The sequence below is a fragment of the Neovison vison genome, chromosome 7 (assembly GCF_020171115.1).
Source record: "Neovison vison isolate M4711 chromosome 7, ASM_NN_V1, whole genome shotgun sequence".
Classification (NCBI taxonomy): Eukaryota; Metazoa; Chordata; class Mammalia; order Carnivora; family Mustelidae; genus Neogale; species Neogale vison.
The window spans coordinates 157,331,952-157,358,908 of record NC_058097.1 but is presented as its reverse complement, the minus strand read 5'-3'; the positions used below and the strand labels follow the sequence as shown (position 1 = coordinate 157,358,908).

Here is a 26,957-nt window from a genome sequence, read left to right as displayed (position 1 = left end):
CACCTGTGACCCCAAAAGTCCTGCTGACCCAAGGATAAATGTAATTCTTGCTGGGCCTTCCTAGGAGGATAGACTGTTGCCTCTGGGGGCAGCTCTCACCTCCTGTGCCGTCTCAGTATTAGAAGCAAATAACGTTTCCACAAATCACCAGCCAGAGCTATGAGAGAACTTTGCTCGGGTTTGAGCCCCATTCTGTGTTAATGGGCAGCAGCCTTGGCACGGGTGAATGGATCTCAGCGACTTCCCGCAGACGGAGTGCGGGAGTCCAAACAGCTTGTAACTGTCAGATAAAAAACAAAATGGTTTTAAGAGAGTGTGGGATGTATTAACCGTTACACTGTCGTCTGGAAGAGGAATGACATCTGTTTGTATTAAAACGGCTATTCCAGTTAAGCACAGATCAACAGCTCTGTGGTGAGAATTGGAGAGAAGTGACTTTTGACTTAATTAGAACCACTTGGCTAAGGTTTCAAGGACACAATACAGAACAGTGTAGGATCCTGGAGAAGTTGAATGAAAACTTCTTGTACTCATGTTTATTTTATTTTTTTAAAAGATTGTATTTATTTATTTGACAGAGAGAGAGAGACAGAGAGACAGAGAGAGAGATTGCAAGTAGGCAGAGAGGCAGGCAGAGAGAGAAGGGGAAGCAGGCTCCCCGTTGAGTAGAGAGCCCAATGTGGGGCTCGATCCCAGGACCCTGAGATCATGATCTGAGCCAAAGGCAAAGGCTTAACCCATTGAGCCACCCATGCACCCCTTGTATTCATGTTTAAAACAGCATTACTACTTCCTACATTGGAGAGTGTCTTGTTAGCTGAGAACCAAAAAACCTACTCTGAAAGATGTTCTTTGCACAGATACAAAGAAGTATCAGATGGGCGTGTAGTCAATAACACAGTTCGAACGGAGCAGAGGTCTTGAAAATACTGTTGGGCGTGATAATAGTTCCTCCAGAGTGCTGGCAGGTGGCAGGGCCTCAAAGAACAGGTTTTGAGAAGAGGCAGGATTCTGGCAAACTACACAGATGTACACTATGTTATGAACTCCCTTCATTTAAATGCATGTTAAACCAGCTCGGGAAGTTACCCCCCTTCCCTGCACTGTTACCACAAGATTGGACTGCAAAGAAAATGAGAGTCTACCTGGAGAGAATTTTACAGTGGCTGCAGAAACCACCTGCTTGCGGGCTCTCTCTGCTCCCTTGCTGGTGTGCTTCAAGCCCGCCATGGGGGGTGGGGTGCAGAGATTAGATGAGAGTGCTCACAGAAGAGAGGCCCCTGGGCCAGTGTTCGTGTGCTGATGCCAAAATACAGTAGTCACAGTCACCTCCAAAATGTGCATTTGGTTAGGGGAGAGATGAGGGTTGATGTTTTCAGAAAATCATCTTCAAGAGTGTGTGAAAACTTTGGCCATCTTCATCTATCTGCAGATTTTCTTTTTTCTTTCTTTCTTTCTTTTCTTTTCTTTTTTTTTTTTTTTAAAGATTTTATATATTTGACAGAGAGATAGTGAGAGAGGAAACACAGCAGGGGGAGTGGGAGAGGGAGAAGCAGGTTTCCTGCTGGGCTTGATCCCAGGACCCTGGGATCATTACCTGAATGGAAGGCAGATGCTCAAGGACTGAGCCACCCAGGCGCCATTATCTGCAGATTTTCTTAAAGAGATCCTCCTTCTTTCTTTGTCTTCTTGGTCGGCATGGGTAACAACCTGGCAGAGAGTCTAAGCTGGTTCCTGGGGTCTGCAGGCATGGCTCTACAACCACCAGAGAGCCCCTGGTGGGCGCTTTCTTTTCTGTGTTTTAGGAGAGGGCTCTTTCTGCTTTAGGAGACTTGAGACATCGTATCTCTTGGGTGACAGAGGAAATTTGTCATGTCTCTGTTAATTGACCTGATTGGATTTTAATGACATGTTCTCTTAAAATGTGGGGCTGACGGAGACCCAGGCTGTCAGGTCCCACCGTCCAGCCCTTGGCAATGCCCCTGGGGCTGCAGACTGTATGCACAGTCTGGTCACTGGCTGCATGCTGCTCTTTTGCAGAGGGTCTGAGCTGCATGAATCAGAATCACGGCTGTAGTCACATCTGCAAGGAGGCCCCAAGGGGCAGCGTTGCCTGTGAGTGCCGGCCAGGCTTTGAGCTGGCTAAGAACCAGAGAGACTGTGTCTGTAAGTACAGCCTAGCACATGCCTGTGCTGGGATCCAGCCTGCCCCAGACGTTGTCTTGTGCAGCCCAGCATCAGAAATGCCACCTCATAACACAGTGGTCACGTCAGGGAAGGTGGGTGTCACGGGATACTCACCTCCACCGAGGACTAAGTTCGCTGCACCGGGGGTGGGCTCCCCCAGGGAAGGGAGGAAGGAAGATGATGCTTTTTAAGGAAACCAATCAGAAGGAAATAAAATCCAGAAGGACCATGAATGCTGGGCCCGGTCTCCCTGTTCCCACAGAATAAAATCAGATGTGGGCATCTGGCAACCCCAGCTCTTTGCTACCTGGTCCTGCTTCTTCTTTTTCTTTTAAGGTTTTATTTATTTATTTGACAGAGATCACAAGTAGGCAGAGAGGCAGGCAGAGAGAGAGGAGGAAGCAGGCTCCCTGCTGAGCAGAGAGCCTGATTCAGGGCTCGATCCCAGGATCCCGGGATCATGACCTAAGCCGAAGGCAGAGGCTTTAACCCACTGAGCTACCTAGGTGCCTCCTGGTCCTGCTTCTTGTATGAGCCACATCTACCTCCTTTTCCCAAAACCCAGCTTCTGCCTGTCCGAGAACAGCCTGTGTCCCTTTGTACCTCCAAGCCTTCTCCAAGCACTCCTCCAGACCTGGCTTGGTGAATTCTCACTCAACTTTCAAAATTCTGCTTAACTTCTAATAATGACAAGCAGAATAGTGACTTTTAAAAAAGATTTTATTAATTTATTTGACACAGAGAGAGAGGGGGAGAGACAGAACACAGCAGGGGGTGTGGCAAGGAGAGGGAGAACAGGCTTCCCACTGAGCAGAGAGTCCCAAGCAGGGCTTGATCCCAGAACCCTGGAATCATGACCTGAGCCGAAGACAGATGCTTAACCAATTGAGCCATTCAGGCGCCCAGAGATTAACTACTATTGAGAGCACATTTACTACGTGTAAAGGCTTGTCCAAAGATGTTCCAATTCCACGGACTTCTTAATATCACCACCCTATTGAGCTAAGTATTATTATCCTCATTTTTAGTAGAGAAAATTGTGGAGAAGGTAAAGCAACAAGGTCGCATAGGAAGCATGTACCCAGTTAGGGTTCAGATGTAGGTCCTCCTAGCTCTACAGCCTGGCGCACCTCACTAACTGTCCCCGGAAGCCTGCCCTGACCAGCCAGGAAGCCACTTTGTATTTTGGCTCTCACAACACTGTTGGTTCCTCAGTGATAACACATGACACATGTGCTGAATTGTGCATTTATGTGTCTGTCCCCCCAACTGCGAACACCCCCAGTCAGGGACCTCCTCTTATTTTTGCCCCTCAGTTGTTCCCCAGTGCCCAGCACAGGATGTGCTACACACTTGTTTACTAAATGAATGAATGGGTCCACAGTCTGGACACAGCTGCCCCATGATGATGAAACACAAGAATGAAACTCCAACTGGTCATAGGAAACAACCAGCCATTAAAGGTGTTCCTAAACCACTATTTGTGCCAGACGAAACATGGACGGTTTTCCTTTAGCAAGTCTTCCCAAAGCCATGGACCTTCTATAATTCCCCTGCAGTTTGCTAGGGATGGTTGTTTACAGCGAGTCGACCTTAGTGGTTAAGAGAGGAGGAGGTTGAGGTTGTTTCTCTGGTGAAGGCTTTCTCTTCAGTTTCCATCACAAAGCAGAGTGGGCGGCCCTGAAACCTGTCAAACCAGGGCTGGTACCACCATCACAACCACCACCTGCGGCCCCTAAAAGTAAGGCTGTCCCTGAGAGCTTCCAGTGGGCTGAGCAAAGCGGAAACTGCCTTCCTCGCTCCTGGTCTCTTCACAAGGTGGACCTGGGTCTCCAGATGAGGTTCTCTTCTGGAGTGAGACTCTGGGCATTTCAGTCTTTCAGGGACCAGTAGAATACCTGGAATTAATTAATCAATCAATTTATTTATTTATTAAAGATTTTATTTGTCAGAGAATGCACAAGAACACAAGCAGGGGGAATGGCAGGCAGAGGGAGAAGCAGGCTCCTTGCTAAGCAGGAAGCCCAACATGGGACTCAATCCCAGGACCCTGGGATCACCACCTGAGCCGAAGGCAGATGCTTAACCGACTGAGCCACCCAGATGTCCCAATACCTGGAATTAAAATTTAAAATATTAAAATATTTTAAGAGGTCACTTCTCACATAATATTGTAATCACATTTGGGGAAAGAACAAAAAGAAAAAAAAGTTGCAGAATTGTACCACATAACCAGCTGTTTCACTTTGTTTTTTGCTTTTTTTTTTTTTAAGACTTTATTTATTTATTTGACAGAGAGAAATCAGAAGTAGGCAGAGAGGCAGGTGGAGAGAAAGGGGGAAGCAGGCTTCCGTTGAGCGGAGAGCCCAATGTGGGGCTCGATCCCAAGACCCTGAGATCATGACCTGAGCCGAAGACAGAGGCTTAAACCACTGAGCCACCCAGGCGCCCCTGTTTCATTTTGTTTGCTCTTCCTTCCTGCCCCTTCACTGTTTTCATATTCCTGTTTAGTTGATCTCATGTGTACACAGTGTTTACCTCACTGTGATCTCAGAAGAGTTTCTTTCTAACATCACAAATATGTATTTAGTTTTTTTTTAACTGGAAAAATTACAAATGCCTGTGTAAGTATTCAAACAGTTCTAAGGATGTAAAGAAAACATATTCTTCCCTCTCCCATTTTTCCTACTAGAGGTAACCACTGTTCACTTTGACGAATACATAGTTTTGAGTTGGGTTTTTTTTTTTTTTTGGCTGATCATCAATAAATTCATAGTCTTCATAATCCTTGGGTAATGTTGCATTAATTGCGTGCGGAGCCATCATTTCCTCTGAATATCCTCCCTTCTAACTAATCTAGATAGAATCACATGAGAGAAATCTTAACATATATGTACAAATGAACATTATCTGTTTCTTCCAGCCATAAAGTGCTAGAACATTTTCTATAGGCCCAGTACAGCTGAATTAATATGCAAAATTCTCCTGATAGACCAACGCAGTAGTCTAGAATCCTTTGGTATAATTCCCCTTGAAAAATGAAAGGGGAATGCCTTCCTATCCCCATCTTCCTATGTAATTGCTCAAAACTGTCTTTTGGGATTTCCTGGATTCGTACATAGATAGCGGCAGGCTCTGAGTCAGAATTACTTGTTTTATGCACCATGTCTAGCATATACAAGGTGCTCAGATGCTTACTGAATGATTATCAGAGATCTTCTGAAACAAAAGCAGCCCCATTTGTGGAAAATGCATGGCCCAACATGTTGATTCCTTTTCATCTCAGTGACCTGTAACCATGGAAACGGTGGGTGCCAGCACTCATGTGAGGACACTGCTGAAGGCCCCGAGTGTAGCTGCCATCCACAGTACAAGATGCATGCAGATGGGAGGAGCTGCCTTGGTGAGTGACCCCGATACTTGGTAAGGGTCCGCCCACCCATAACCCTAACCATAACCCTAACAATAACCTCTAACCCCTAACCTTAACCCCTAACCCCTAAACTTAACCCTAACCCCTAATCCTCTAGCCTCCAGCCCCCTAACCCCCCAACCCCTAACCCTGTCCCTGACTGTGAATGGTGTTTAGCACCAGGTTCAGGGTGCTCCTGGTCCATTTGCCTCCAAACAGGTCCCGTGCTACCTTACACGTGACAGTGGGAGTAAGTGGTCTAGTCCTCAGAGGGGGTCTCTCTCTCTCTTCCTGTGCCACCTCGGAAAGCGCTTTCTTTCCTAGATGAGGGGGCTCCTGAAGATGGTATTCTGAGGACTGGGACATTGTATCCTAAGGGGCCAGGGCGATGTGAAGTTAAAGCTAGCCATTTGTGATGACTCAGTGGCCATTATGGTGAGCAGAAGACAGGGTTGCGTATTTCTGTCAGGATGCCAATCCTGTACTTCATGGCATGTCTTTCGCTAGCTCCATTTAGAGGTTCCCAGGCTCAAGATTCTTTTTGTCCTGGACTAAGGGCATTGGAGGGAATCTGAAGCTTGCATTCCCTGGTGTCTCTGGTCACTGCCATATGCTTCAAAAATCTTTTCCAACATTAACTAAGGCACTGTGGCCATGTCACCGGCCTTGTTCCCCACAGAGCCTCATTACAACACATTATTACTGAGCGAACAGAATCGCATATCCTCCATTGTTCTCACGTCTGGGGTTTCAGCAGAAGGGGTTGTGCAGGGGTGAGTCATCTGACTCGTTCACTCTGCGAACTGTGCTCTTTGGTGTCTCTTACAGAGCGAGAAGACTCTGCTCCGGAGGGGACAGAGAGCAATGCCACGTTGGTGGTGGACGGTGACAAGCGGGTGAAGCGGCGGCTGCTTATGGGTAGGCGCCTCCCCCACCCTTCCCTGGCCACTGTCGTCGACCCTCTCCCTCCCTCATTTACTACCTCAGGCCTGCACTTGGGGCCCATATCCCCTCAGACCAGCTGGACCAGGGTCAGCAGCTCTTATCAAGCCAGGTGTGTCTGCTCTTCCCCCACAGCTGTCACTCAGTCCCCATCCAAGGACCTGGCAGTTGTGGGAAGGGCACCAGCCTCGAGAATGGCCTGGTTAGGGTCCCAGCGCTGCCCCCACCTGAGCCTGTGCCTTGGGTCTTTGAACTGGGGATCATAAAACCTACCTCTTAGGGTTCTCAGCAAGCTCAGTGAGGATGATAATGTGTGGAAGTGCCCAGAGTCCAATGCCTGGGACTTCACAGGTGGTCAGTGAATGTCAGCTCCAATTCTTCTGAGCGGCTGTGACCAGGGAGGCACTTTGGGCTATCCCTGGCTCAGCATGGCCATGTGTCTGGGGTTTTTGTCAGCGAAGTCCTTGTCTCTCTGACTTCAGCCCGTGCTGCTGGCAAAAGAGATGAATGCAGAAGAGCGGCACTTGGCAGTGGGGTGTGGGAAGGTCTGCCGGCAGAGCTAGAGACGGGAGCAGAAGTAGAGGCCGTGGCTGTGGGGCGGCTGTCAGATCCCTGGGTGCGTTATTATTCTGGAGAAAGCTTGGCTTGACCGGGACAAAGCTGACTTTTTGACAGCTTCTAGATTTAACAGGTAATATATTGAGCAGCCACGGGTTACGGGGCAATTGACATTTCTGAGCTCTTTCCTGCCCTCTTAAAGTTATTTTTAATTGTGTTAATTCAAAATACTACATACGAATAATATTTTAAAAAACACTTAAGGACCTAATTAGTGCTATTAAGCTTGTAATGAAATATCATTTCCTTGCTTCAGAACTTCCGTTTCCCTCATCCCATTTGCCAGACGTTGCAATTTCCATTTCTCCCAGTTGTTTCTTCTTCTCACTCCTCTTCCCCCATATTTCTGAAGAGTGAATACAACTACTTCTCTTTTTCTTGTTTTATTATATTATACACTTATTTCCTGATATGACAGTTTGGGATGTTAGCTGGGACTCCTTACCACAGAGCACACCGAGTTTTAGCTCTCTTCTGCCCCCTCCCCCAATGCACGCACTCTCCCTCTCCCACACCTTTACTGTAGTTCTATCACTATTGAAATCAACATTGCATATTTACATCATTGTGACTATGAGTATCTAAATGTGAGTCACCCCCACCATGAAGTGTGCTGTGATTATTATTGTCTTTGTTTGCCTAGGTTTCTAAGTACCTCTTACCAGTTCTTTTGCAAATCTTGAGCAGAGTTCTAAAACCCTTTCAATGTGTTCAAATACAGCAATCAACTTATTAATTCCATTTCTTAAAAAGTGTTTTCTGGGGGCACCTGGGTGTCAGTTAAGCGTCTGCCTTTGGCTCAGGTCATGATCTCAGGGTCCTGGGATCAAGATCCTCACTGGGCTCCCTCCTCAGCAGGGAGCCTGCTTCTCCCCCTGCCCCAACGCCCTGCTCATGCTCTCTCTCACTGTGTTTTGAGCATTCTCAAATAAATTACTAGAATCTTTTTTTTTTTTTTTTTCTGAGTGTTCCTCTGTTCTAGAGGGGCCTGACCCCGGGGCTGGCTGCACACCTCTCATCTCAGTCTTCCAGCTAGCTCCAGCTTGGGAATCCCCTTCACCCTGCTCCCATGTCTGTGAACCCCATGTCTTCCCTGCTGTTAGTTCATGTGGGTAGGTATAGATTGTTAAAAACCTCCCATGCCGGGAAATGCCTTTTACTCTATTTTTATTGAGCATTTGGCTCAGTATAGAATTCAGAGTTGTGAGTAGTGAGTGCTCTACTGTTTTCAAGGATTCAGTGTTGTTTCAAGAAGTCTAAAGTCCTTTTTATTCTTGATCCTTTGAATGGAACCCATGAAAGTTTCTCTCTGGTTGTTTTTAGGGTTTTCTCCTTGTCCCTGGTGGTCTGAAATTTCACAATAACGACCCTCATAATGGGACTTTTCCCACCTGTTGTGCTGAATGCCTTTCCAATATGGACAGTTGAGCACCCTGGTTCTGAGAAAGTTCCTTACATTTTTTTCTTTGATAATTTTCTTTAAAAAAAATAAAATAATTAATTAATTAAATTTGACAGAGAGAAAGAGAGAGGGAAAGCAGGAACACAAGCAAGGGGAGGGAGAGAGAGAGAACCAGTCTTCCTGTGGAACTGGGAGCCCGACATGGGCCTCGATCCCAGGACCCTGAGATCATGACCCAAGCCAAAGGCAGACGCTTAAAGACTGAGCCACCCAGATGCTCCTCTTTGATAAATTTTCTTCACTACATATTCCTTAGTCTTTCTCTCTGAAACTTCTGTCAGTTGGCTGTTTTAACTCCGCTGATTTTTCTTCTCTTAACTTTAATTTTTGTTCTGCTTCCTGGGAGATTTTTCATCTTCTTTCTTCTAACCCTCTACAGGATCCTTTTTAAATTTCTGCTTTCGTATTTTAATTTTTTAAAAATGTTACTTAAGTCTTCTGTTGGAGGCGCCTATTCATATTTCATGAATGCTTTCCTTAGCTCTCTGGGGAAATTAGTCATGAGATCTTTAAAACTTTTCTCTTGTTTCTTGTATTGTCTTTGTTTCTTCCAAGTTCCCTTTTCCCTATTCATTTGATTGGGTGTGTTTATTTAATATTAAAGGCCTTCCTGGAGGCACCTGGGTGGCTCAGTGGGTTGAGGCTTCTGCCTTCGGCTCGGGTTGTTGTCCCAGGGTCCTGGGATGGAGCCCCCTCCTCGGGCTCTTTGCTCAGCAGGGAGCCTGCTTCCTCCTCTCTCTCTGCCTGCCTCTCTGCCTACTTGTGATCTCCGTCTGTCAAATAAATAAATAAAATCTTTAATTAAAAAAAAAAGGCCTTCCTGAAATGTCTGGTGATTCTAGGCTGACTCTTCATATTTAATAGTGAAATACTAAAAAGTTAACTGAGTGTTCTACCAGCCAATAGGCTTTAAACTTGGATGACTAGGCAGCGACTTGGCCGTTTCATTTCGAGACCCTGAAATGCCAGTGTCTAAATGTCTTTTCACTTGGCCAGACCAGTTTAGGTGGAGAGGAATCCTTCAGTCTCCTGCCGAGGGGACATAGACTTGACCACCAGTGATCCTGGAGCTGGGGAGGTGGGGGTAGTGGAGGTGGGGCTTTGAGGTCTCTCTTTTCAGGGTACAGACTTTCACCTGACAGTGTTTCTCCTCCCTCCTGCTCTTCCTGGTATCCTTGAGGCTAGTGCTTCTCTGGTCCCACTTCTTCAGAAGATGAATTTCTCTGCTGGGGCCCAAATAGGGAAGGGGTAGTCACTTGGCTGTGGAATTTAGGAGGGGATCTGAGGGTTTATCCATTTGTTATATAGACATATAATCAATCTTCCTATTTTTATCTTCTTCCTCACCTCTGCCTCTAGGGTAAGTTAGCAACTCCAGTTCCTGGGCCTTTCTGGGGTTCTGTGGCTCACCTGAGCTTACCATTTGTTGGTACCCCCTCTGCAGACTGCTAGCGTTTAGCTTTCTGCTTTGTCCATTACTGTCCCTCCTTGACATGCCACTTACGGTATATTTGATGTTTTTCATCTATTGTCTTTGCTTCCATTTCCTTCATCGTTAGGGATTTGTACTTTTATTTAATTTTTTCTAAGATTTTATTTATTTATTTATTTATTTGGTAGAGATATAGAGCACAAGTAGGCAGACAGGCAGGCAGAGGCAGAGAGAGAAGCAGGCTCCCTGCTGAGCAAGGACCCCCCCCCCTCCTGCCATGGGGGACTCGATCCCAGGACCCTGAGATCATGGCCCAGGCCAAAGGCAGAGGCTTAACTGACTGAACCACCCAGGCGTCCCCGATTTGTACTTTTAATTTTAAACATTTTAATTTTAGTATAGTTAATATACAGTGTTATATTAGTTTCAGGTGTATAATATAGTGATTCAGCACTTCTATATATGACCCAATACTCAACACAAGAGCCTACCTTAATCCGCATCACCTATTTTACCCATCCTCCCTCCCAACCTCCCCTCTGGTGACCATCACTTTGTTCTCTGTAATTAAGAGTTTGTTTCTTGGGCACCTGGGTGGCTCAGTGGGTTAAAGCCGCTGCCTTCGGCTCAGGTCATGATCTCAGGGTCCTGGGATGGAGTCCCGTATCGGGCTCTCTGCTCAGCAGGGAGCCTGCTTCCTCCTCTCTCTCTCTGCCTGCCTCTCTGCCTACTTGTGATCCCTCTCTCTGTCAAATAAATAAATAAAATCTTTTTTAAAAAAAAGAGTCTGTTTCTTGGCTTCTCCCTCTTTTTTTCCTTTGCTCATTTGTTTTGTTTCTTAAATTCCACACAATGAGTGAAAGCATATGGTATTTTTCTTTCTATGATTTATTTCACTTAGCATAATACTCTCTAGCTTCATCCGTGTCATTGCAAACGGCAAGAGTTTGTTCTTTTTTATGGTTGAGTAATATTCCATTCTGTGTGTGTGTGTGTGTGTGTGTGTGTGTGTGTACACACTACCTCTTCTTCATCCATTCATCAATCACTTGGACACTTGGGCTGTTTCCATATTTTGGCTATTGTATATCGTGCTGCTATAAACATTGGGGGGCAGTGCATGTATCCCTTTGAATTAGTGTTTTCATATTTTGGGGGTAAATACCCAGTAGTGCGATTGCTGGATCATAGGGTAGTTCTATTTTTAACAATTTGAGGGACTTCCATACTGTTTTCTACAGTGGCTATACCAGTTCTTAAGGATTTATACTTTAGGGGCACCTGGGTGGCTCAGTGGGTTAAGCCTCTGCCTTCGGCTCAGGTCATGGTCCCAGGGTCCTGGGATCGAGCCCCGAATCAGGCTCTCTGCTCGGCAGGGACCCAGCTTCTCCCTCTCTCTCTGCCTGCCTCTCTGCCTACTTATGATTTCTCTCTGTCCAATAAATAAATAAAATCTTTTTTTAAAAAGGATTTATACTTTAAAAAATCTATTTACTCTCATGTTAGGTTTTGAGAGGAAACAGATAAACTTATTCTGTCTGGCATATTTAATTAGAACTAAGCTTTCCCTCCAAGGTTCTACATTGATGTCGCTATGGAAGTAAAGTCAGTAAGTAAAACTAGAAGGACATTTGCTCATTGTTTCTCTTCTCTATAGCTGCAACTTACCAACTGTGGCTGATTTTTCATGTACTTCTGACCATTCTTTCTCATTTCAGGGAAAGGTAAACCCCTAATCTGAGTTGACTGACAGCTGCAAGGATGAAGTCATTGTTCTATAGCAAGGGAATGGTTGGAGTAGGCACAGCTTGCCCTCTCTTGCTTTCCCCATTACTTGTTTTGAAGGGAGAGGGTTCTGGATTAAGGAGGGACCATCTTCCTTTGCCCTGTTCTGCATTCGCATCTAGCTTTCCAGATATGGCCACACTGCGCGGGTCAGTGGCTACGGATCAGTAGGAACACGTAGTAGCTTCCGATCTGCCAGTGGAGGGGGGAAAGGCTCAGCAGGCTGGAGACACATTTTTAACCCTCTATCGAGCTTCTCTGGGAGATGTCACTCATTTAGGTGGGTGAGAGGAGCTGCACCGGCTCTCCATTTATCTCACCTGCAGGGGGTGGAGATTTGGGCTACAACTGTGAGTGCACCTCAGTGCTTCTTGGCTTCCGTGAACTTTGTCAAGCATTAATCCTGCAGTCTTATCCTCTCTCCCAGCTGCATCAGGGCTCCTTTAGCAAGCTAACTGTCTTTCTTACCCCCTTGTCAGAAACGTGTGCTGTCAACAATGGAGGCTGTGATCGCACCTGTAAGGATACTTCGACAGGTGTTCATTGCAGTTGTCCTGTGGGATTCACACTCCAGTTGGATGGGAAGACCTGTAAAGGTAGCCTGTGCTTCTCCAAGCTGCTAATGTGTGGGGATAAAGGCAGCTCATCCCCTCCATACCTCCAGAGAGACTCCAGAAAGCTTATGATTCATTTCGGTGGAAGCTTTTCTTCCCTGGGCTAGTGGAAGATTATAATTGAGTAAGCTTAATTAGAGCCAACTTAATTACCCTAACTGTTGAGAAGGTCAGCTTCTGCAAACATCAGATAACACAGGCAGCGGCCTTATTAGAAAAAAGGCAGAAGTTTAAGAAAACATTCATTTGCAAGTGATAATATCACATCTCATAAATAACAGCCTAGAGATTATTATAGAAATAACAGCCAAGATTTTTATCCAGAGAACTTAATGAATAGCTGTACAATTAACTTTTACTGATGAATAGAGACCTCAATGACCTGCTAGTATTTCATGGGCAAGAGTACAAAGGCTTAGTTCTTTAACATGATACAAAGCAGATAACCAGTTACCAGATGAAACTGAGAGAAGATAGGATTAATTTGAGTATCAGGAATCATTTAAAAGCTTTGAGGCTACTTGATCATCATATAATTTGCCCAAACAAATGTCCTAATTCCTTATAACTTTAATCATTAATCTGGAATGGAAAGTATACCGAAGGGAGCCCCCTTATCTCAAGAGAGCTGTGCAAGGATGAGAACTTAACAGGACATTACCATTCTTTTCCCATAACTTGTTTCCTTGATGCTAGCCAAGGGTAGCACAAGTCAGAATTCTTGAGGGGCTGAGGCACTTGCTTTTCCCAGTTGGTTCAGCCAAATAAGAAAACATGTGTAAGATTGAAAACATGAGCAAACACCCTTCCATGCTTTCATGGGTCTGTTTCTGTAGCAGAGAGGAACGAAGCACACACACAGTAGCACATCAGGGATTTGGGGAAAGGCAGACCCATTTCGCTCTCTGATTTGCCCATGCTTGCCTGTTACAGATATCGATGAGTGCCAGAGCCACAATGGAGGTTGCGATCATTTCTGTAAAAACACCGTGGGCAGTTTTGACTGCAGCTGCAAAAAGGGATTTAAATTATTAACAGATGAGAAGTCTTGCCAAGGTATGTGCTGAAACGTAGCCGGGCTGTGCATTGCCCGCTGGTCGGAGCCGAGAAGATGAAACCCCACGCTGGCAGAGACTGGCTTCTTGGGCCTCTGGACGGAGTCATTAATCTAACCTCCAGCCCATGCTTCACTTATTTCATCTGTTGGTAGAATAAAAACACTGATGTAGCTCACAAGTGTATTTTGGACATTAAGCTGCTAATGATTAGAGAACACCTCAAAGCATCCATCTGGTGTGATTACAGCAGAGCTCACTGCCAGAAATGGCATGGATCACAGAGCGTAAACAGGTTTGCATTAGGGTGTTGAGATTATGAATAATTTTTCTCTTCTAAATTTTCCTTTAGTTTTGTGGATTTTATGACAAAACTTGGTGGCAAAAATATGTAGGTTCTGTTAACATACCTTACTTTTTCCTAGCGAAAAGTTGGGGTCAACCTGTAATCAAGGTCATGTACCGGTTGGTCTCTTCCTTATAGCCCTTGTTTTAATGACCAACCAGCCTTTGAGGCCTGAGAGAGGGAGGGAGGGGACTGAGTAGAGGCAATGCTGGTTGGTCTTCGGGCAGTGTTACAGACCTCCTCTTAGATGCATTGCTCCCACACAAGGGGTGTCAAGGAACCATCTTTAGGGAGCAGTTGTTTTTATTGATAACTCTTTGGGGGTGGTGGTAACTCTTTAGTGTGTTGGATGCAAGGCGTGATTGATATTTTCAGAACACCTTTTATGCCTCATGGATATACAGGAAGCCGCTCTCAGGAAAGATGTGCTGTCATGTAGTCTTGTTTCATTTCTGGGAATAAGAACAACCTAAATTATTTTGTTAGAAATCCCAGAATTAAAATCAGAAAATAATATTTACTCTCACTTCAAGTAATAAAGATGTAACATTACCCTTTTTAAAAAATCTTACAGTGTGTGAATTAGGTTTCTCTGTTCTTTTTTCTCTTTCTCTTAATACATAATTTGTCAGGCAGTTCAAGTATAGCCCCATTTAAATTCAACAAGTTCATTCTAGATGACTATTGCATGGCTTTCTTTCATTGTACTTGGAAAGCAAATTTGATGTTCCACATAATGTTTCAGAATGTATAGAGCCAGAAATACTGTTTAAGCTGAGTAAACATATTAAAAAGAAATTAGAAAAGTGATCTCATTGTTTTTGGCAAAGCAACAGCCCGTCATTTGCAGCCAAAGCCAGCTACTGAACAAGCCCACTTTCTCAACAACTGGCTGATGTTAATAACAGAATTCACAGAGTAACATCAATTACTAGGAAAGAAATGGACTTTTTCTTATTTTTTACTGATTGGTCTTGGTAGAAAGAATATTTTCACAAAACAGATTTACTGAAGAAACTGCCAGGATTTCTGGGAAAAGCTAGTGATGAAGAGGTTTTGTAAGAATTTGCCCTTTTTAATTTCATTTCTTCATCCCTCTAGTTCCTTCCAAATGTTCGTTTTTTATTAACATAGTTTCTTATGGCACATTTGATGTTGAAAAAGAGATCTAGCTCTGGGATAGTTGGCTTCCACGGAGCTCTGCACTGGTCCTGGGTTATCCATTTGGAGATGCAAGTCGTAACTCTGTTAAAACCCTCCAAAGAGTTGAGGAAGTGAAACACTAAAATTCTAGTCTACAGGAAAGATGTGAGGACCAGACCAGGGAAGAAGAGATGATTAGACTGACAAAGGCAGCCTCCTAAGCTAGTTTCCAGGACCCCAGCCAGAGCCAGCGATGCCTCCACCTTGGACCAGGACAGGAGGGGCTCTGTGGGACTGAACCATGGCAGAAGAACAAAGCCAAGGGATTGGCCAACAGGATCCAGTTTGGAGCTTAATCACCAAATTTTAGTGTCTCTGATAGAAAATCACTGAGGATGTTAGCATTCATGCATTCTTTTAGTGCAGAGGACATTAAAACCCAGTTGGCCTCTTGGGGCCCAAAGACTAATTCTGGAAAGATAAGAACCAGATTTATTTCCAACCCCCAACTGTTTTCTCCTTTCCATTTGCTATAGCTCATATAATCAGTACTGTTGCTTTACCAATAGTGATGTAACAACAGTAATGCATGGGTTAGCTTATCATTTGCAAACCCTTTTAAGGAATGTTATCTCATTTAGCTTCATTTAAATATTTTAAATTACTCATCCCTGCAGATAAGCATGGGATAGAGAGAGACCAACTGAGCTTAAAGGCAACTGCAATTTACAACAGAATTTAGAAATAAAGATTCTGATTGTGAGTATACTTACTGTAGGCTGCTCAACATTTTCTGTAACACAAGTGAGCAGGAGAACTGATGGCCACTTTTAAAATTCTGTTTATGTTGTTTTTCTTGTTGGTCAGTGAGTGGAGTTATAGACCTGTTCTTTGTACTCACCCCTCAGCGTTGGTTTCAGCTCCCCTCTCCCTTTGACAATTACAGATGTGGATGAATGCTCTTTGGATAGGACCTGTGACCACAGCTGCCTCAACCACCCCGGAACATTCACATGTGCTTGCAACAAAGGGTACACCCTCTATGGCTTCACCCACTGCGGAGGTGAGCAGAGGGTCTAGAGGCAGGGGAGGTTGGTCCTGCCGGGGAGCCGGGCCTACCTCCCACAGTTTCCCCAGGTCCTGGTCAAGTTTCCCGTATTGGGGAATGAGTGGGACATTTTAGTATAGCAGTAGTGAGTTCATCGACTCAAGGGAAGCATCTGCTAAGGGCTTAAAAACATTGATCCCTTTAACATGTTCCATTACGGAGCAGAGAGAAGAACTGAGCTAATGAACTGCGAACTCTTTATTGACTTTATTGATGTAGTATATTCAGACTGTGGGAGGATCTCTCAGGAGCTGATACCCTGTCTGTTGGAACTTCCCCATGAATCATAAAGTCACAGTCCTCAGAGAGACTTGGCAGGGCATTGACCATTTCCACTGCCTTGCTGTGCCCAGGAACCAGCTGAGAATCCTGTTTCAAGATCTGAGCTGATCTTTGAGCTGGAAGTGGACCATCAACTCCATCTGTCTGTGCTGTGCCCATGTAGCCCTGTGTTCTGATGTCATCTGTCCTGATGCTCATGTAGACTATGGCATAAATCGGATTTGACCTCAAATGACTCCCACCCTGCCCCCCATGATCATCAGGTTCATTCAACGATCTTTGAGAATACAGATTCAGATTCTGATTCAGAATGGCTATGGCATCCATGGTGATCCTGAGTATCCAAATGTTTAACCCGGGGCTTAAATACTTCCTGCCCAATTCTTGTACCCTGTGCTTTAGAAGAGTTGGATAGCAGGGATTTGGTGTAGAAAACATCGTCTCTCCTTCTTTTCAATGTATCCTTGGCATGGCTACACACATCCTCTTCTAGTCCATCAGGAAACCCCAAGGATGTGTGGCCTGAATACAGATGTGTGTCTGGGTTTTTGGTGGAGCTGCCTTCCAACCTGGACTTGGTCTTGGGTAGATGCAGATTAAAGCAAGTAATTTCCCTTCTCTATAATTCAACTACTGAATATGAACTGTCCAATGAGGAGTCCTAACTCTGTCTCCCTTAGCATGTAGCCCAGGAGGATGGTAGAACTTCACATCGGAGGCCTGTACAGTGTTTGAGTTTGGACACGTGGAAGTGGAGTGTGTCCCCTTCTGAGCATCCTTAATGGGGGAAAGGTTTGGTCCAGAATGGAACTTGAGACCATCCTGGTGAAGCGCGTGCCAGGAGACCCACAGAGTGGGGAGTGGGGTCAGCTGGGGCCCAGTGCACATCCTGAAGGCAGCTAGCACCTTCCCTTGGGTTAATGGATTTCGACCCTGTGACTTCCCTGCTGCTCCTTCCTCAGGGGAGGGATGGCACCAGACTGGTCCCCCGCAGGCTGCTGTGACAGGAGAGTGTTTTGTTCTGCAGACACTGATGAGTGCAGCGTCAACAACGGGGGCTGTCAGCAGGTCTGTGTGAACACAGTGGGCAGCTACGAATGCCGATGCCACTCCGCGTACAAGCTCCACTGGAATAAAAAAGACTGTGTGGGTAAGGGGTCCCGCGTCTCTCAGTCCGCAGGCAGCTCTGTCCCCATGGGGCCCGGAGTGCACCCGCCCTCATCTGCCCCTGATGCTTCTTCCCTCAGTGGCAGCAGCCGTTCTTGAAATAGTTCAAAAACAGGAGATACTTTACAGGCTCTTCAGTGTTTCTGTCTGTGCTTCTGTGTAGGTTGGAATCCCTTCTGTTTTCCTGCATGGGAAAAAAAAGAGCATGCAAGTAGCTTCTTTACCTTGGAGGGAAATAGTGCCCTGTGTCTTGAGTTCTGTGCTGGATATCAGCCCTCCCTTCTTTCCTTGGGGCCTTGGGTATCTGGGACTCACCTGGAAGTGTCCTGCTCTTTCTATAAGTGTCTGCTTTTTGTCCTGTCCAGAGGTGAAGGGGGTCCTGCCCACTAGCGTATCACCCTATGTGTCCCTGCATTGCGGTAAGAGTGGCGGAGGAGACAGGTGCTTCCTCAGATGTCACTCGGGCATTCACCTCTCTTCAGGTGAGTGGGTCCCAGTCCCCTGGGCGAGTCCTCGTGCCAGGGCAGGCCTTCCTGGCCGTTAGGTGTTCGATGCCCTCAACGGGTTTCCAGGTCTTTGGCCAGCTGCCGCTTGACCATCGGGGAGGCTCATGCTTTGAGACCCCATATGCTGGGCATTTGTCTGTGGTTTCTGTGGCATGGGGGGCGGGAAGCGACTATAGCTGCTACCAGGAGAGACTGTAACCTTGCTTACATGTTGACAACCCACATTCTGTCTGTCAGGACTGCAAGAGGCCTACTCTGTCGCCTGTGGCTCTTCCTCTTCTCTCAGGAGCAAACAGCAAAAATCAAATGACTCAGCTTTCGGGGGTAATTACCAAATCTGCGTGTTCTCTCTGGGGTTCACTGTGTTAAAAGGGCTTCGTTCTTGGGGTGCTGTTCTTGGGCATTGGCTTTATTTTCTTTTCTCTTAATCTCCTCAGTGCTGTGAGCACATTACAGGCTGTTCTTGCCCACAGCCTTGGCGCCTGAAAACTGACACACCACGTAACAGATATTTACCAAGTGTCCACTGTGTGCTCGGAGGCTCTGTGTTCAGCCCTGGTGGGTCATCCTGTTGGGCAGAGGCCCACAGAGCTCTGGGATCAGGAGACTCAGGTCTCCCAAACTCCCTGTACCTCAAAGGCCCAGCAGGCAGGGTGTGCCTGGAGCACATGGCATTGGTGGAGGTAGACATAGGCATGACGGGGCAACATTCTGTCCAGAGAAACAGTCCCAAACCCTTTCTGTTTGTCAGGGGACATAGAATGAAATGTAAAGACTTAAAGTAGCCTTATCCTCCCAGATTTAGAGATCTCTGTGATTACATCATGAGGACATCAATGAGGAAATTATTCTTTTTTTTTTTTTTAAGATTTTATTTATTTATTTGGGGGGGGGCGCCCAAGCAGAGTGAGGGTCAGGGGGAGAAGCAGCTGAGCAGGAAGCCCGATGTGGGACTCAGTCTCACGACTCCAGGATCATGACCTGAACCTAAGGCAGACACTTAACTGACTGAGCCACCCAGGTGCCCCTGATTCTTGCTTGATGTCCATATTACATATATGAGTAGAGCTAGAGACCCGAACCATGATAATAATACTCAAATATATTGATCGAGCAGTTAAAATATACCAGCCACTGTATTACAGGACTAAGCTGATTTAATCCACACTGCAGTGCTCAGGGAAATGTTACTATTCTTCTCATTAATCAGATGAAGAACCTGAGGTTCAGAGAGGTAGAATAATGTACCCAGAGTGACTCAGATAGGACACAGTGGAGTTGGGCAAACTGACAGTTACTAGTTATTCAGTTCTTACTGTGTGCCAGACAGTAGGCTAAGCTATTCTTTTTTTGGATCATCTCATTTAATTCTCATAGTAATATAGGTACCTTAATGTAAATACCTCAGTTTTTTCTGTTTTACAGAGGAGGAAACTGAGACTTAGGGAGTTTTAGTAACTTGCTTAAGTTCTCATCACAAGTCAATAAGCTAGCGTGTGAGTCCTGAGCTTTGGCTCCAGAACTTGACATATGGTTAAGACCGATTGTGGGGGGAGAGCAGAATTTTGCACACGAGGCCCTCAAAGTGGAACTTTTCTGCCCCCCCAGAGCCCAGACATCCTAGCCGCATTTGGTGAGTGCCATCCTTGTCTACTCCCTCAAACTTCTCCTCCCCAAGAAAGCCTTCTCCAGGAGAATCTGCCCTCCACCATTTCCCTCAGCAATCGTGTCCAAATTCAAACTAGGGGATTCTGGTCTTCTTTCTCAGGAAGGCACAAAAGTGACCTCATAGTTCATTTCAGTGTTGAGGTTGTTTGGGGCCCTCTCTTTATTATATTTGAGCACTGGATTCATCTCAGGTGGACGAACAAGGGTAACTCTTAGGAGGCTCCTGGCATTCCCAGCCTCAGGGTCATGAGCCAAATCTTTTGTGGTCTCAGGAGAAGAGAGTGGCTCAGGATATGCAGAGTGTGGTGGGACCTAGCCTTGGGATAGCTCGCCATTATCCACCCCATCCGGGTCTTTCCATTCCTTTGCCTCTGAAGGTAACATCTCTCACTTGTTTCTTTCTGAAGATGTCGCCACCATCAGGACAAGTGTAACCTTTAAACTAAATGAAGGCAAGTGTAGTTTGAAAAAGGCTGAGCTGTTTCCCGAGGGTCTGCGACCAGCACTACCAGGTATGGAATCAGGTAGCTGGTGTAGGGAGCTTGCTTGCATGTTGGGAAAGGGGCCTGTAACATGCCGAGCCCTTCAGATGGGATCGAACAGTCCAGCATCTCCAGGGACTCTCCCCACAGGAGGAAGAGGAGCCTAGCCTAGCACCCCTGTGGAGCTCTGGACTTACACTTCAGGGCTTCCTTTACCAGGCACACATGGTGAGCCCTGGAGAAACCCAAGGTCACAGCAATCAGTAAGGGCTTTAAGATGATTGGCAGTTTGTGACTGTATTGGGTTAAATTTTTTAGATCTCAGAGTTTGCTTGGAATATAAGCCAAAGAAATGAGAAAGATTTGGTTCAGATAATCTCTGATGAACAAGGATGTGATATCCAGCTTTCCTGCTGGATCCAGGCTTTGGAGGCAGTGACTCCATTGGCTTCAGCAGAACGAACACCATCCAAGTAGAACTGGCCTTGTAGAGGAGAACAGAACCCAACACTCCTCTCCCCCTAGCTCACATTTCCAGTATTATTTCGTAAAATAATTTTAGAGATTAAAAAAATCATGACTCATGTCTTAGGGCTGCTTCTTTCCCCAGTGTGCCATCACATAAATCATACAAATAAATATAAGGTTCACTGTAGTCACTTATGACTGCATATTTTAAGAAACTGAGATGAATTTTGGTACCTCCATTTGATGGAATATTATGCAGCTATTAATTGTGTGTTTTTAAAGAATGCTTATTGACATAGGAAAATGTTCTTACAATATAATGAGAGTAAGATTTTGTATGTTTAATACACCCAGACTGTGTTAGAAAAAGTGTGAGTAGAAGAAAAAGAAAGGAAGCTGACCATATCATTATAGTAGTTATAGCTCAATGGGGAGAGGACAGTAAATTTTCATTTTTTTCTTAAGGATTTTCCAAATTCTCCACAGTGAGCATTTACTTTATTTATTTATTTTAATTATCTTATTTTATTATTTATTTATTCTATAAATATATTTATATATTTATGTTTATTTAATATTATTTATATTATCATTATATATTTTATATAATATAAATATATTTATATATTATTAATTAATTTAAAATAATTGTTTATTTGAGGGGGAGGGGCAAAGGGAGAGGAAGAGAGACTCTCAAGCAGACACCCCACTGAACATGGAGCCCAGTGTGGGCCTTGATCCCATGACCCTGAGATTATGACCGAAATCAAGAGTCAGCTGCTCAATGAACTGAATCATCCAGGTGCCCCAGAATTTATGCTTTTAGATCACAGGAAAAAAGCATTATTTAAAAATAGTCTTGGTCTTTCATCTCCTTAATGGTATCGTACTATGTTAATTTATCAGTGTTGATAAATGGACACGATAATGTAAGATGTTAGCATGGGGGAGGAACTTAAAGAGTATATGGGAACTCTCAGTTCTATCTAAGTGACTTTGCTGCAAATCTAAACTTATTTCAAAATAAAAAGTTTGAAAATATAGATTTGGGAAAATTCAGAGAGAGGAAGTTTCAAAGTGTCTGTTTAGTTTGAGGTTTGAAGTTAGCCTTTTGAAAAGGTAAGGGGACTTTTCTGAGAGTAGGGTGGGGTGGGATTAATTTGCCCCCTCCTTCCTTTGGCTCCTGATGACTTATTGCTTTGAACAGCCTTGTAATTTTGAAGAGGAATGTGATACAGATGACACCTCAGTTGAATAAAGAGTTTAAACTAGAGACAGGTCAGTTGTGTGGATGATACACAGAAGTGCTCTTTGGTTTGGATTCACAGTCATTAGTTAAAAGATCCACTGGAAGCGGAGACAGGGGGAGAGACGGCCAGAGTCTGGAATGGGGGTGTGCAGAGCCCTGCCTTATGCAACACTTCCTCCCATCCTAGATGCCTTCATGATACTCTTTGATTTCCTAGATGCCTTCTGCTGTATATTGCTCCTGTTATTCCAAAATGAGACATCACTGTTAATGTGCTTTCCTGCTTCCCTTTGGGTTGGAATTACTCCAAGCTCAGTTTGCCTGAAAGCAGGAGTTGGTTTCCTTTCCACTCTTGTGCTCATTCCCTGTTCAAAGCCTCAGCTCCTGCTTGGTACTTCACAGTTTGACTCTAAGGAAACCAACCGTGAGAACACAAGCACACCTTAGCAGACCATCGGTTAGGACTGTAAGGCAACCCCACATCCTGTTTTCCACATAGGGGGCTGGTCAGTTGCACACATCCAGCATTCATCCATGAAAATCATTCTCGAGAGCTAAATTGTTAAGTTATATAGGAGGCTCTTCAAAATTAAAATGTCACTGTGCTTCAAGCTGAGGCTTACAGCGTCTTGGCATCTGGAGTTAATCACTTTGTCCCTTGAGAGTCGTTTTAATGAAATGTTTACTGAGCTCTAGCGAATGTTCAACCGAGTGCTTTGCCAGGATCTGGCTTCCGATCATTTTGTTTCTTCATACAGAGAAGCACAGCTCAGTAAAAGAGAGCTTCCGCTATGCAAACCTTACATGCAGCTCCAGCAAGCACGTCCCAGGAGCCCCTGGCCGCCCAAGCACCACTAAGGAAATGTTTATCACTGTTGAGTTTGAACTTGAAACTAACCAAAAGGAGGTGACAGGTTGGTTTGAAAACAGTCTTTGGTGCCAGGCTTCTCCCAGCTTCCTCCTTATTCCTTTGCCTTTCACTTTTCGTCATTCTTTGGGGGGGGGGTGGCGGGGGAAGTAATGCAACCATTGAAGTATCTCCTGTTTTTTTGTTTTGTTTTTTCTTTTTCACTCCCAAACTAAACTGAATTAGTTTGGAACCTCATGGTATCATCTATTTCCTAAAAACTCAAAGATTCCATTTTGGTCAACCAATTTCTGTTTGAATCAAATGCTGCCCAGCCTGCAAGGTGCCCAGCCCCGGGTCTCCCCCATTCTGTCCTCAGGGAGCTGCGGGTGTTGCTGGTGGGTCCTGCAGTGGGTCTGGAAATCCTCACTGCTTTAGCCTGACCTCCTTGCCCACAGCCATCCCTCTTATTTCCATAGCTTCTTGTGACCTGAGCTGTATCGTCAAACGAACAGAGAAGCGGCTCCGGAAAGCCATCCGTGCACTCCGGAAGGCTGCCAACAGGGAGCAGTTTCACCTCCAACTCTCAGGCATGGACCTGGAAGAGGCAAAAAAGTCTCCCAGGACTCCTGAACACCGAATGCAGTCCTGTGGAGTGGGTCAGGGCCGCGCAGGAAACCAATGTGGTGAGTGACCGGCTGGCCGGGATATTCTTGCCAATGGAACTGTCTTGAGCTCTGTAAAGACTCGGGGTCACCAAAAGTGTGGCCCATTCTCCCTGTCTGGGCTCACTCCGGAGAAGGCTGTGGACACCCACTGTCATTCAGGAACACCATGTTGGGGCCTATTGTGTCTGCTGGACCAGGAGCTCCCCACTGCCTGGCACAGTGTCTGGCTTGTGGTGGGCCCTTAATAAACATTTGCCAAATTGAAGAATGGAAAGGAAGAGGTAGGGTGATGAGAAGAGGGAGTGCTGACCTTAAGGGATCTGAGGGACAGTAGTCTTTAGAGCACTGTGGTCCTGGGCAGGGGCAGGACTATAAGTGTGAGGCACCCATGAGCCTTCTGCATGCCCCACTGTCAGTTCCCATCATTTCCCTCTGGCCCAGCTGCTGGCAGACATGAACAGTCTCCTGTCCATATTTTTGTGCAGAGGTAAGTCTTGGAGGCCACTTGGCAGCCTTATGCGATCTCTGAGCTTCAGCCCAAGACTACTGGTAGTGACAGTACCATATATGGGTGTGTCTGTGTGCATGCGTGTGTGTGTACACATGTGTGTGCATTTCAGAATCAAGTTTAAGATGCGGCATTTGAACAATACCAACTCATGAAGTTCTAGGCAAGGGGAACCTGGGCAAGACATTCTAGGATGGTCAGTCTTGAGACTTGTTTGTTCTGGGCATTTATGGGAGGTTCTACCTTTGTAGGCAATCCCTTTATAGTCTCGCTTTTTAATAATCCTGGAAATGATTTCTTGAGTTTTCATCTGACACAAGTACAACATTAAGATGGTAGCTGCATTGTCCCATTCAACCCAAATGGTCATCTTTCCAGGCTGGTGTTATTAACTCCACTTAACAGACGAACAAAGCGGAGCTCAGAGGGCTACAGGTTCTTTTGCTCTAGATCACACTGACGATCTGACTCCAAAGCCTGGGCTCTGGACCCAAGCAAGGTGCGTTTGGATAACCAGGCCCCCCTCCAGAATAAACTGATGTCCTTTCTCAAGCGTCATTAGAAGGCCCTAGAAGTGAGGCTTGAGCTAAGGAGTAATAAGCCTGTGTTATTGAAGAAGCAAAGCTGAGCCCAAGGCACTCATTCAGGAGACTTGTCAGCAATAATCCCCCAGCCCAAATCTGTTGCTTTGCCAAACTGTAGTAAAAATCAAGTGTAAAATCAAGTGTAATTGTCCACCAGGGGCTGGTTCTCAAATAGTCTTGACTTTTATTCTAGCTGACTCTCTTTAAAAAAAAAAAAAAAGAAAAGAAAAGAAAAAAAAAAGAAACAACCCAGATGGTTGGTTTGTTCTCATTTAAAATTCTAAGAGTTCCAGTTTCCATACCAAAACGGTGATGAGAGTTGGCTGTTGCTAACCTACTTTTCAGGGTGAGTTGCAGAAAGCTGTCAGGGACAGGCAGGTCAGTCTTCCCACTGGCCCCTCGGAGCTAACCTGGAGCCCCTTCACATTTACAGTCCTGTTAGGGAGAGGACTTGCAGGCTTGCCAGGGAGCCTCCGTGGCCAGTTAAGAAATCAGGCAAAACTAGAGTATTGCCAATACTACCATGACTGTGCTCCTGGGAAAAAGTCCCAGGAATGAGGATCACGAGTTACTTCACAGAGGCCTCATGACCATGACAGCTTGTGAAAAGATGCTGTGGCTGTTGTGTGTGTAAATGTGTCCTGAGATGCTTGTCATGCTAAGTTAAGGTGGATTGTTGCTGAGAGGCAATGCGTCTTGTCTCAAGAGCTCCCTCTAGCAATGGATGACTTTTGTAGCCCCGTGGAACCAGATGGCGTTCACCCTGTCTGATTGCAGTGTTGAAGATTCTACCATGTAGGGAAAACAGCACAAAGAATTACCAGTGAAATTTCTTCCTCCTGCTGAAGGGAGGAGGCATGTATAAGGAGGGGTTGCATATGTTAATTAAAAAGATGCAGTCACTGGGTAATGGGTATTAAGGAGGGCATGTGTGGTGATAAACACTGGGTGTTATACCCAACTAACCATTGAACGCTACATCAAAAACTAATGATGTACTATTTGTTGGATAATTGAATTTCAATTAAAAAAAAGAAGAAAGTTGCATTCTACACAGGATAAAAGAAAGACAAGGGCTAGGGAGTAAGTGTGCAGGGGCAGGGAGTGTATCTAATATTCTTTATATTCCCGGAGTATTGACTGATCTTAGAACCTCATAAAGAACAAGTTTACTGGTATTTTCTGAACTCTGGATGGTACATACAATGGAGCTATGCCTAGGGTAGTTCTTTTTGAAAACTATTTTTGGGGCGCCTGGGTGGCTCAGTGGGTTAAGCCTCTGCCTTCAGCTCAGGTCATGATCTCAGGGTCCTGGGATCGAGCCCCCACATCGGGCTCTCTGCTCAGCGGTGAGCCTGCTTCCCCCCTCTCTGCCTGCCTCTCTGCCTACTTGTGATCTCTCTCTCTCTGTGTCAAATAAATAAATAAAATCTTAAAAAAAAAAAAAGAAAATTATTTTCAGTGTCGGCCAAAAGGATCCCCCCAAAGCATTTGAAGTCACTGGAGGGGCAGATGGAATGGTTACATTTTTCCTTTAATGAAGTATTTTTTACTTCATTTCCAGTTACCAAAATAGTGTATGTTCCAAGTGGTACAGAAACGTATACAGTGAGGGTAAAATTTCTCCTAATCCTATTCTTTGGTAAGAATCACTGTCAGTGGGTTCGATGTATTTTTTTTTTTCATTTGTTTTCATGCACATGTAAAAATGAATTTTTATTTATTTATTCAGTAAATATTTATTGAGCACCTACTGTGTGCCAGGTGCTATTCTAGGTGCTGGGAATGCAGTAATTAAACAAAAAGGTAAAAATCTTAGGAAGAGGGAGCCAGGTTACAAACCAGTAAAGAAGGAACTGTATTGTGGAGCAGATGGCAGTAAGGGCATATGAGGGGTAAGCGGGGAAGGGGACTAGAAAGTAGCAGGGCAGGGAGAGGGCTGAGGAGGAATATATCCCCCCCAAATGTAGACTATGGTCGGGGACTGTGGTTGTTGCAGAGTCAATCGGAACCAGATGTGAGAGATGGAAGGAAGCAAGCTATGGGGGTATCTGGGGGAAGAGTCCCAGGTGAAGGACACAGCAACTACCAAAAGCTCTGAGGCAAGGGAAAGAAGGCGAGAAAGGTAGCTGAGGGAGAGAAGGGAAGGGAGAAGGTCAGAGCAGTCGCCAGGGGCCAGATCATGAGGGAATGGGAAGCCGGGTGAGGCCTCTGACTCTGAATCTGAGTGAGAAACAAAGCCAGTGAAGAGTTTTGAGCAGAAGGGTAACAGGGTTTCTGACTTACGTCTTCAAAGAATAGCTTTGGCAGCTATCAGCTTACCTATGAAGAAACCATATTTTTAAAACATGTCTCAATATATGGGGCACCTGGGTGGCCCAGTCAGTTAAGCATCTGACCCTTGATTTCAGCTAAGGCCATGAT

The 26,957-nt window shown here is 45.3% G+C and overlaps 1 protein-coding gene across 1 annotated transcript in view; it reads left to right on the top strand.

The window, feature by feature from the left end:
- Positions 1 to 26,957, top strand: part of SCUBE2 (signal peptide, CUB domain and EGF like domain containing 2) — a 67,214-nt gene that overhangs the window by 17,523 nt on the left and 22,734 nt on the right. Inside the window, exons 6-17 of the mRNA XM_044260250.1 lie at positions 2,041 to 2,166; positions 5,474 to 5,590; positions 6,428 to 6,517; positions 12,318 to 12,434; positions 13,386 to 13,508; positions 15,943 to 16,059; positions 17,414 to 17,536; positions 17,919 to 18,035; positions 18,297 to 18,383; positions 20,135 to 20,239; positions 22,685 to 22,840; positions 23,253 to 23,459. Of these exons, the coding sequence (XP_044116185.1) occupies positions 2,041 to 2,166; positions 5,474 to 5,590; positions 6,428 to 6,517; positions 12,318 to 12,434; positions 13,386 to 13,508; positions 15,943 to 16,059; positions 17,414 to 17,536; positions 17,919 to 18,035; positions 18,297 to 18,383; positions 20,135 to 20,239; positions 22,685 to 22,840; positions 23,253 to 23,459 (1,485 nt within the window). The remainder of the gene's footprint in view (positions 1 to 2,040; positions 2,167 to 5,473; positions 5,591 to 6,427; positions 6,518 to 12,317; positions 12,435 to 13,385; positions 13,509 to 15,942; positions 16,060 to 17,413; positions 17,537 to 17,918; positions 18,036 to 18,296; positions 18,384 to 20,134; positions 20,240 to 22,684; positions 22,841 to 23,252; positions 23,460 to 26,957) is intronic.